Source organism: Panthera onca, chromosome A1 (assembly GCF_046562875.1).
Source record: "Panthera onca isolate mPanOnc1 chromosome A1, mPanOnc1 haplotype 2, whole genome shotgun sequence".
Lineage (NCBI taxonomy): Eukaryota > Metazoa > Chordata > Mammalia > Carnivora > Felidae > Panthera > Panthera onca.
Window position 1 is genome coordinate 104,345,247 of NC_138339.1, and position 12,013 is coordinate 104,357,259.

The window sequence follows — 12,013 nt, forward strand, 5'->3', positions numbered from 1 at the left end:
GAAGACAAGCACATCTGTCCAGTAAATTCCTCAGCTGGAAAAGAGGTCAGGCAATTCAATAACGGGGTGATACTAACCCAAACCACTCTGAGTACTCAGGGTAGAAAAAGGTACCATGTCCAGCAGAAAGAGGGGATGCTGGGGCAGGAAGGACCACAGGCATCTAGATCTGAGGAGAACCATCTAGCTGCTGCTGAAGGACTGCACACCCAGTGATGTGACGGCTACCTTGAGGAAGAGTGTCTGGAGATGTGTGTACTCAATGGGCAAGAGGTAAGCTGATGAGCAAAATGCTACATTTTTCAACAGCTTTATTAATTGTGGTGTTAAAAAGAAGTTGGAAAAGGGCGCTGCTGGAAGTGAAAATAACACTTCTGGTAATTCCAATTTTAACGGTTAGAAATGTGTGAGACATGATCAAGAACTAACATAACCTGGTGACTGACTGGATTAGGTTGTGGCCTCGGAGAGAAGGAGAAGGAATCCACTCAGTCCAAGGTGTTCAAGCTGGAGGAGAAGGTGGTGTCCTGGAGAGCCATGAAGGGAGTGTGATACTATCAATCACTCCGGGTTGAAACTGAAGTTACCTAAGGTCTTTAGGCACATCGTTATCATAGACCCAACGCGCCCCACTATGTAGGCAGAACTTACAAAAGAATCACGCAACACCAATGAAGCTAAGAAAATTCCATCTGGTAGAAAATGTGGTAGGGGAAATGGCGGAAAAGAATTATTAATCTCAGGAAGTGGAGAGGTAAAGGCTTATATCACCTAAGTGTCCTACAGAGAACCACCTGCGGACTTACCGCATCTCTAAAAGGGTGGCAGAGACAATATTACGTCTTTGCATAAAGGATCCACATTAGAAGGAACGCAACTACTAGAAACTGTGTGCGCATCACTCGAGGAACATTCCACAGCCTCTGTCCACTTCACAAGCTGCTGGACCCCACACCCTTCACACCCTGTACACTTCATTTACTAGGTCTCTTTGCCCAGAAAATTAAAATTACTTAATTTGCTCATCATAAAGAATGCAATACCATTTGGCGATGTGCTATAAGATAGTAAGATGTTCAGGATTCTGCAGGGCCCTCCCTCAAGGGAGGGCCACGTCTCTTCCATGACACTTCCCAGACAGTACGGTAATTAAATGTCTCCCTGCTAGACTGAGAGCACCTCAAGGTCATGGGCTGCGGCTCTTTCCTGCTCCCCTCAGGGCCCAGCACATAGGACGTGCTTGCTCAATGTTTGTGGACTGAGCTATAAAAAACCTTAGAGTAATGTTAATTCTCCTAAGACCTTCCTGAACACATGAGATGTATTCCAAAGAGCATTTTATAGCCTTTGAACAAAATCATCTTATTTCAAGTCTTGGGAATAGTCATTGGATAAGCTCACCTTATGTCAAATCCACTAGAGTTGATGACATAGATTTTATTTTCTGTTACTGTAGCTTCTAAGGCTCCTTGGAGCTTCTATGATTCTGCAAATCCCCTTTTCTGCATTATAACCATCCTAACAAGCTCTTCTAACAGCCACAGGCATCGGTCACGTGATGACTTTTGTGGTGAGCTAGGCGAGAACTACACCACTTTGGGTCTGGGATGGGAGAGTTGACATCCCTCTGCAACCTCCCTTTTCACTGAGTCTGCTCAGGACAGGTAACTAGTAAGCTCTCCAGCACTTCAGCCTCCCTCCCAATGGAATGGAGTCCCCTTCCCAGCTCACCTCTCCCTTAACTTAGTAGTTCTCAGTTGGGGTTTTGAATTGTTGCCCCACCTGAATTCCCAAGAGATATCTGGCCATATCTGGAGACATTTTTGATTGTTACAACTTGGGGACAACGCTACCGGCATCTAGTGAGTAGTGGACAGGTGTGCTGGGGCTAAAAAAGCCTGATTTTTTTTTTTTTTAGATGCGGTATAATTAACATATAACCTTATTAACAACATAATGATTTGATATTTGTTTATGTTACAAAATGATCATTCACAGGAAGTATAATTAACATCCATCACCATAGTTACAGGGTTTTCTTTATGATGAGAACTTTTATTATTTAAAAGAAATTTTTTTAGTGTTTATTTTTGAGGAAGAGAGAGAGAAAGAGTGTGAGCGGGGGAGGGGCAGAGAGAGAGGAAGACACAAACTCCGAAGCAGGCTCCAGGCTCTGAGTTGGCAGCACAGAGCCCTTTGTGGGGCTTGAACCCACGAGCCAAAGTCGGATGCTTAACGGAATGAGTCACCCAGGCATCCCTGTTAGGAGAAGTTTTAAAGAAAAGGTGTGCTTCAGGATGAGGCACCTGCCGAGGTGGTTCAGTCAGTTCAGCATCTGACTTTTAGCTCAGGTCATGATCTTCTAGTTCCTGAATTCCAGCCCCACATCAGGCATTCTGCTATCAGCACAGAGCCCGCTTGAGATCCTGTGTCTCCCTCTCTCTCCTCTCCCCATCCCCAGCTTGAGGGCACGCCCTCTCTCTCAAAAATAAATAAAAACATTAAAAAAAAGAAAAGAAAAGAGGGGCGCCTGGGTGGCTCAATCAGTTGAGCATCCGACTTCAGCTCAGGTCATGATCTCATGGTCCATGAGTTCGGGCCCTGCATCGGGCTCTGTGGTGACAGCTCAGAGCCTGGAGCCTGCTTCGGATTCTGTGTCTCCCTCTCTCTCTCTGCCCCTCCTCCACTCGCGCTGTCTCTCTCTCTGCCTCTCAAAAATAAAGAAAACTAATAAAAATTTTTTTAAAAAGAAAAGACCTGCTTCAGGTTAAGAGAAACCAAAACAATCAGGAGAAAATTCAAATGAGAACAACAAAGAAACAATTCACTGGGGGTCAATACAGTGAGGAAAAAAAAAAGAGTACGGACCTCTGAGTTGGAACAATTTGGGTGTAAATCAGAGTTCTGCCATCAGCAATAACTGAGATCACAAGGGTAATATGTAGATGAAATAAAATAACTTAGTAAGTACTAATAAAAGTCGGATGTTGTCCTTCACATCTATCCTTTTCAGACATTGGTAATTCACAAGTTTGTTTAAAAGCCATGAATTCCAGGGGCGCCTGGCTGGCTCAGTCGGTTGAGCGTCCGACTTTGGCTCAGGTCATGATCTTACAGTTCATGAGTTCAAGCCCCACGTCCGGCTCTCTGCTGGCAGCTCAGAGCCTGGAGCCTGTTTCGGATTCTGTGTCTCCCTCTCTCTCGGCCCTCCCCCACTCATGCTCTGTCTCTCGCTCTGTCAAAAATAAAATAAACATTAAAAAAAAAAAAGCCATGTTTTCTCTCTCTCTCTCTCTCTCTCTCTCTCTCTCTTTTTAGTGTAAGTGATTACCCTGAGCTTCCTCCAAGGTATTACAATATTTTTATGGACTGAAAAATCCTCAAGCTATAAAAAGTCCGAGGATCTACTCCTAAATTTAGATAATGTTTACGCTTTCTCTTCTCACAAAATTCACTTTTTCCACACAGAATCCAAAGGAAACCAGTTTTCTACCTGTGTGATTTGCTCTCAAGTGGGGCAGAAAAGCTGCCTGTGAAAACATACTGTTGACGTAATTTTGGTTAGGTATTCCATCTCAGAGGTGAGGTGAAGGTTTTTTTTCTCAGCCTAGCCTGCATCATCTGTATTCAGTCACATTGAAAAGCTTAACCACTATTTCTCAAATAACTCTCATTTCATCGGTCTCTGATGTCTAAACATTTCCTGTGACTGTTGTTCAGTTTGACCAATTTTCTGACCAAAACATGTATCTCAACTCCAACCGGCTAAGGACAAAATTCACTGTTTCTTTCCCACTCTGGTCAGGCTGTAAGAAATAAAGGTACGTCTTTCACCTACAGCTTTCTGCCAGTCATCTCGTACTGACCCATTCTGGGGGTGAGGCAGGATTTGCAGCTGTCAGGGGACATGCCCTGCATGTGCGTGACTCTGGTTTCCATGCACAAAATAAAAATGAAAGTTTGAAAAAATTATTTTCAAACTTCAAACATCTGGGTGGTGCATTTCAAATGAAACTATTTACTGACAGAGATAGAATCTTCGTTTTTCCCAGAAACATCTTTTCTAGAAACTTTCATGAGCTGCCTCATTTGAAAGCTGCTCAACTTCAGAGTTTTTCATTTACTACATGCTCTGCACAAGTGTATGTCTCAAAGACCTTCCTCCCCAACAGGGTTTCATTCTTTCGGGTTCCTAAATCCAAATTCGGTGAAATGATGTGAGGCCGAAAATTATTTTTCTAAAAAAAATTCTGGGAGGGAATGAAGGATCGGAGGGATTCTACAAGTTGATACAGAAGATGATCTGCCAGAATGATGGCCAGTGAATGTATTCACATTTATAGTTTTATTCGGTTTGGCAAAGGAGAGAGGGAACAAAGAGTAACGCCACCATTGGTTGAATTAATTGATGTCCTTTAACCAGTGGTGTGCAGGAGCTGGCCTGCTCATCACCAACTACACTCAATTCTTTCCGAGTTGGAGTTTAGTGATAACATGTTGGCAGCCTGAAACCGACCACGGCGGGCATACTTACACCACGGAAGTGGGCAACTGGTACAAACCAGGGTTCCCCCACCTCCCTGAGAGGGGTTTACCAGCACACCATTGAATATAACAGTATCATGCTGTTACTTAATATAAACATGGCATGAAAAAGCAAATAAGCATTTGGAAGGAAGGAAGGAAGGCCAAGAAGAAAAAAAAAAGGGGGGTGGGGGAGAGGAAAATGGAAAAGGTCAGAAGAGACATTTGTTAAATGACACAGGCTTATAAATATTTTTTAAGCTGATCCAGATGAATCAGATGTAGCCAAATGCATGGTCAGAGAAAAGATGGTGGATATGCAGAGCCAGAGAAATCCCAAGAGGGTGTTTCTCTCCTCTGCAATTCCTGCAGGGCCCAGAGGCTCTTAGCTGTGATGACAGCCAACATGCCTGCAGGCAGGCACACACACCCCAACTCAGGAGACAAACATCAAAGGTCAGCGCTGGTTTGGGCTGTTACCATAATAGGGCAGAGGGAAGCGTGTGTGATTTCTGAGCTTCCTTCAAACTCAGAACGCTGCATGATAGAGTTCAAGTGTTTTTGTGTGCTTTACCTGAAACAGAAAGGTAAGAACCGTGTCTCCCATTCGTCTTTCTAGCTCCATGACACTCACCACAATCAAGAAGCTGTCGTAATTCTGCTGGGTTGCTGGAGCTCTGTGTTCTGTATAAAGTTGAACATTCCAGACCTAAGACACAAAACAGACTGAGCATGCAAAACACAGCTCTCTGGAGAACCTGTGGGCAGGCTGCCAGAACGACATTCCAGTTTCCAGCTCCTATCTATTCTAGATGCGTGCACCAAATATTCTTGGAAGTTAACTCCTGCTATTAATCGTAGCTGGCATGTCAATACTTTTGGTGAAGTCGTCTGGCCACGAAGGAGCAAGTTAATTATATTTATTAAATTGTGGAGAATTTAATAGTTTCCATACAGTAACTACATGTTAATATGGAGTCAGGAATCAGACCAAGGCTGTTTCCCCAGGACACAGCAACAAAGAGCTTATGTGTCTAGCACAAGTTGGCGAGAAGCTTATTTAACGAATGCCCCACGGACAAGTATAAATTGTAATACCCATGAAATAAGGACATAACAAATTAACTGATTCCCTCTATCAGCCGATTACCTTTCTTTTCAATGGCTTCCACTAGCTTCACAAGAAGAGGCGGAGCGATGTCAGGAGGGGCAAACTGCTCAGCAAGATCTGGTAGAGCCAAAGCTGCGAATGAACAGAATCCTACAATTAGATTATGTTTAGGTGGGGGCAAGCAAATGCATTAGACAACAACGAAGAAAACCGAAATACAGAACAGTTTAGTTCTACCTGACACCAACAAACTCAGGCCTGAGCAAGATGGCGCCCTGTGCTGGGCCCTGCACTTCAGAGGGCTCCTCTCTGGGCCTCCTCCAGCTGTGCCTCTTCCTGCAGTTTAAGGAGTTTTGGGGGCCCAAGGGCAAGGCCTACTTCTCTCCTGGGACACACTCAGAACACTTAGCTAGAATCAGGGAATTCCCTGCCCAATTAGCTTCTCAAGGCCTCTTCCCCAGGTCCATCCTCCCTGGGGCAGACTTCCCTGCTGGGGTGTGCCCCCGGGCCTGAGGCAGTTGGGTTGGGGGCTGGGTGGGCAGGACTCAGGGTAGGATGGAATGTGGATGTGCCAGAGCCCCCGCAGTGCAGGGCAAGACTAGGTTGGGTGAGTGGTCAGCTCTCCCCAGATCACCACACTCCGTGGCAGAACTGAAACCCGAGAACTGGCCGCCTGGCCATTATGAAGCAACAACTTCATAATATCCAGGTAGGAGGATGGACCAGCTTTTACTCAACTGTTCATTAACATGACTTAGAACTTTAAAATATTCAGACACAGGGCATTTGCAAATGATCACTGGCCACATGACATTAATTCCAAATTAAGCCCCTGGATTTAATTTAACTTGCTACCGAAGCCTTGGTTTGCTCACATATATTTTGGTCGGTTAGTATCTTCAGAAATGTGATGTTTTCACAAACTGTTTTTCCATGCTTTATTTATGTATTTTACCATTCCTGGTGATTCAAGAAGAAACTAACTGGATAACACACCAATAATGGCCTTGAACATTACATTAATAACTGTATTCTCACTCCAAAAATACACAAAACCATTTTAAGTAAAAATATTCATCTCATAATATACCAGAAGAGGGAGCTAAATATACTCACCTTATTTTTCTCAAACTGCAAAATACACGTAAATGACAGTCTATATAAAAATACCTACAGGTGCAACCTTTTTGTTAGCCTCCAACATGTAACTTTTTAGACACTTAAGGTTCATCACTGCACCCTCTTTTCTAGGAATAAATCGTTTATATAACTTAAGAAAGATGAAATATTTATAATTTTGTTTCAGGGAGATTTTAGTGGCATGATTATTATACGTCGTTTATTATGCTAAGCAAATTTCTAATGAAGCCCATCTTTCTAATACCAAGAATCATCACGTAACAAGAAACTCACAACACATAAATCAAGTAAAATTATTTTCGATGCTGCCCTCAGAGGGGGACATATGATTTATGTCGTTTTACAAACCCTAAACCCTGCAGCGTAAGAGCCTGTTAGACTCCAATATGCCCTGGGTCAGACACATGTGGTCTTGCCACTAACCTCTACTGGCCATTTAAGTACTCAGGATAAAAGGATAAGAGCTAAATTATGGAAGAAAATCCCACAGCAGCACTGTCCAGTCAAACTTTCTGGGAATGATGGAAATGTTCTATTAGCTGCGCTATCCGAAAAAGCAGAGACCAGCCAACTAGCCACATGCGGCGAGTGAGCACTTGAGATGTAGCCACTGCAGCTGAATAAATGAATTTTTAAAAATTGATTTAAACTTAAAAAGCTCTATGTGCTAGCGGCCACCATATTAGAGAGCAGGGTCCTGTATGTCCTGAGCACGGACATATTTGTCAAGAGCAAATGAAAGATTCCTGAGTTGGCTTTGTGCAACTAAGACCCCACCATAAAGACATGCCTGGGGACAGGACATCTGGGCGTAGGGCTAAGTGACATCTGTACTCAGAGCACGAAAAGTCTGTCACAGCTTCCCAGGTGACTCCGTCCTACTGCAACACCACTTAAACATGTTATGGACTTCATAAAGCCAGGACAGACAGGCCACTGACCTTCTAGACCGTTACTAGGCACAGGGCTGAGTGGGAACTTCACCTCTCCTGTGTTCCCTGTACCTACCGGAGCCTATACATCACGTGGAGAACCTGCTAAGAAGAAAGATTCCCAGGTACGACCATAAACCCCCAGAATCAGAAAATCCAGGAATGGAGCTACTAATCTAGTTTGGAGTAGTACTAAGTTTTAGGACATGCTATTATGATAAGCAAATTCATGTGGGTAACCCCCTGAAAAAAACCCATCAGTGACATCCCCCAAATCTCTAAATGTTAAAATGTCAGTATATTTGAGAAGTACCGAGAATACAAATCTTGCAAGTTTCATGTGGTCTTTTTCATCAAAAGTATTGTAAAATAAAAAACGATACACCATCAAATAAAAGAGCATACCATTTCATTCTCTCTGATGAACTATAAACTACTTCCTTTTGCCTCAGAAAATTATCAACTCACAAAAATGTCCTCCCCCATAAATGCCTTCTATGCTGAACCAAGTGATATGTATCATCCCAACAGCACATGTAACAGAGGCAAACCTAAAAGTAGAAATGGTGTAGAGAAATATCAGTAAGAATTCACTGCAGTGTTTCTCCTTGGCCTTCTCAAACTTCTAGTTCTCACTTATTAGCACACGCCAAGATGTAAGAAGCTAAAGATTAACTAGTAAATACACAATCCCACATAGCCATGCAACACTCGCCCGGCTCTGTCCCCGCCCTCTTAAGTTACTTAGGCCCCCTTTTTTTTTTTTTTTTTAATTAAAAAAAATCTTTAAAGTTGGCACCTGAAAATGGAATTACTTAATAAAGGTTTATCTCCTTCCAGAATCTTATCAACACAATCATTTCTGCAGGCAAATTTGAAAGTTAAATTAACTGATAATTAAAGATTTCACCTAATTGCGATTCAAATATGCACCCGGCAGTTGTTAGATTCCTGGGTTGGCAAATACGACATATAAAAGGGTTTCCATCTATTTGTTCACTTTGGCTTGAAGAAGAAAAAAGGAAAAAAAGGAAAAACCTTCTTTCTTTAGTCCTTTCAAGGTTTCTTTGGCAAAAAAAAAAAAAAAGAAATGGTAGTTTGCCATCAGTATCCCGAGCTACAAAATATCATGTGTTTCGCTCATAAACTGTTACTTCAAGGTTTTGAAAAGCATCGTGATAGCCATTGGGGACCTATAACAATTCTGGAACTTTTCTCAAGGAGCACACCACAATATGAAGAACAAAACTAGATGCATATATAAGGAGTATGGGCAGTCTTCTTATAATAGAGCTAGTGAATTTCCCACTGGGTTTTTAATATTGCTAAAAGCTGTATTACTCAAATGTCTGAATCACTGATCCATTGCTGATTAAGCCTTTGCAATGGGAGTTTTAAAAGATAAATTTCATATGGAGAGACCCTATTTTTTAAATAACAATTCAAGGATTTCCTATTCTCTAGTACAATATCTGTGATTCAATCCGTTTCCCCTTAAAAATATTTAAACATAGGGAATGTGAAGTCCTACCCAAGAAGCTTTTCAAGTTCACATTTTCTCCTACGGGTAAGAGGATCAATCAACATCAAAAATCTAAAAAAGTATTCTAAAGCAAACTATTAATTATTTCAACAATCCTAAAATCAATGATTCCTCTAATTTTATTAAGTACACAAGGTCGGTATTTCCTTTTCCATTACATTCCATTTTAAGAAATTCTAACAGGAAACTATAATTGCGAGGCATTGCCAAATTTGGCAAGTTGTTTTCTGAAAGGTGCATGATAAAGCACCACGTTATATACAACAACAGACTAAAACATAGTGGGACTAAAAAAGAAAAAAATACAGAATATACAGATCATCTACAAAACACAAAATCACACAGCATGATCCTCATGAAGGTGATATATACATTTTTATTAGGTTTTATCATTCAGACAAATTTTTTTTAACTGAATTAGGAATGCTTTTTGGCTCTGAAGCCTGCTGTAGCCAGTGTGTTAAGTCTGAGCCAAGCCCACTCTTAAGAATCTGGGTGAATTCACAGATTCCCTTGCGATAGTCCAACACCAGTTTTTGACTGAGTGGAATCATTTTCCATCAAAAGAAATCAGCATTACTTAAGGAGAAAGGAGACAAGAAAGAACAGTAGAAGGGTCCAGAAGTGGTGAAGCAAGACATATATTGTTTCAGAAGAGGAATCAAGTCTTCAACACCGATACAAATACCAATGAATTAGGTGTCCCCGGTTGTAGAAAGAATTTTTTGATGACACCTCAGATGCTGCATTTTCCATTAGTTCTATTTTTCTACCTTAACCCTGGTGACAGCCAATCACATGGAACAGAAGGGAGCCTTCTTTCCAAACTCAGACCCTTCCCAAACCACTAACCCGGACAGGCCTGAACAGTCCTTGGGCACCAGCGGTGTGTGGGAGACAGTGGCATTCCTCACATTAAATGGTGCCAACACGGCTACAAAGTGCAAGATGAAACCGGCACACAGCTGCACCTTTTGGAGGCGGTCTCCATAAAAAAAGATATTTCAGAGTCAGTGCCTGGCAGGGACGAATGGAAAGTTTAAGCTGAAATTCTGGGACTCCAGAGACCGCCCAAGCCAAGTATTTCATTACTTGATGGAAGTAGCTTGGAAGTACATGAAAAACTGCCACTTACCTTTTAAAATGTCATACAAATACGCAGAAAAGAAAGTATATGTGCTAGGCGTGGATCAATATTAAATCAAGATGTGTGCCGATTAACTGTTGTTGAGTCAAAACTTTATTTCGGCCTGAAAGAACTTCTCTCATTGTTTCAAACGAAAAATGTACATTCTGGTGGGCAAAATCTGAAACTTTGCAAAGCACATTCACATTTTATGTCCATAACGGTTAATATCCCGACATTTAAACTTCTTAAGCCCTACTGGAGAAACCACAACAAAGACGGGCTAAGATAGTATAGCTAAAAAACTAAAAGCAAAAAACCAACATGGGTTCCTCAACTTTGGAACGCACCTGTTGAATCAGAAGTAATACAATTATGAAAAGCACACGTTTAAAGCCAAAGAGACTTGGGGTTTAATCTCGGGTATGCCACTTACTGAATGTATTCTTGGGCATGTTAATTAACTTGAACCTCAGTTTTTTCATGTGTAAATGGGCATAATTAAGAAGGTAATAAGGATTAAATGAACAATATAAATAAACATGGCAGGCACAGTGCCTAGTATGTAGAAAGCACAAACTAATGGTTAGGTGTTATTAATTTAGAATTATTTATGTAATCTTTTTCACTACTAATAGATTTTCTATTGTAATGGCAAATTTTAAGACCAGACACTAGTATAACGGAGACAGAATTTTCAATACTTTTTTTAAGGTGGCAAACTAGAAACATTTTGACAGAGTAGATATTTGCATTTTGCCTTTCTTTCACTGAAGCATATGAACGGTATCTTTTCAGGAGTCGTATCTAAAATATCACATTATTTTCAATATGTTGCACTTTCCCCCCAGAAAGTCTCCCCTATTTGAGTTATACTTCAGTTTTCTGAACAAAAAGGAAAAATGAAGTTGGAATGGTACTGAACTTGGGGGAAATAGGGACTTTTTTTTGAGGAGGGAGGAAAAAAAAGGATGGACAAAGAAAAAAGGAAGAGCAAGTCAATGTGGAAATAAATCTCCAGCCATAGCTACATTATTTTCAGAGATAACTAGTCAGGGGGAATTAAAAGACTTGTCAACACATTTAAACAGTAAGTTTGCAAATCTTTTCAGATACTCTAATTAGTCTTTAATATCTTTATCTTTTCCCACTTATCCCTTCTGCTCCACAGCTTAAAAACAAATGAAAGGGATTGGAGTTCTCTGCCCATTTAGTTTTATTTCTAGACCACAGCCTCATATAGGAAACAGCACTCAAAGATCTTATTAAACCTAAGAAGACATTACAGTTTTGCTTTGGATGGCCTTAGCTAAAAATTCAGAGGTAAGAGATCACTGAAATGCAAGATTATACTTAATCTTTGACAGGCTAGCCTAATTAATTGTGATTGTCATCCCCTAGAGTCTGATTTAAAGATTACAATTTATAGTATATAGAAAAAATTAAAATACTGGTCAGGAGGTAAATGAGGAAGAAAGGAACTCATTTTTATACCCCTGAAAATAATTTATAGGTGAGTCCCTGGGAGTTCTGGGACTAATGACTTATAAAAGAAGTTGGTCTTTTGGTCTGTTGGCTTATAAAGATTTCACGTGAAGTGTGACTGAAAAGCCCCAAAAGGGAAGGAGAGAAAACAA

General features: G+C 41.1%; 1 protein-coding gene across 1 annotated transcript in view; it reads right to left on the reverse strand.

Annotated features, from left to right (window-relative positions):
- PIK3R1 (phosphoinositide-3-kinase regulatory subunit 1) overlaps positions 1–12,013 on the reverse strand; it is an 86,723-nt gene that overhangs the window by 24,103 nt on the left and 50,607 nt on the right. Inside the window, exons 3-4 of the mRNA XM_060635643.3 lie at positions 5,675–5,767; positions 5,159–5,233 (exon numbers count right to left, since the gene is read on the reverse strand). Of these exons, the coding sequence (XP_060491626.1) occupies positions 5,159–5,233; positions 5,675–5,767 (168 nt within the window). The remainder of the gene's footprint in view (positions 1–5,158; positions 5,234–5,674; positions 5,768–12,013) is intronic.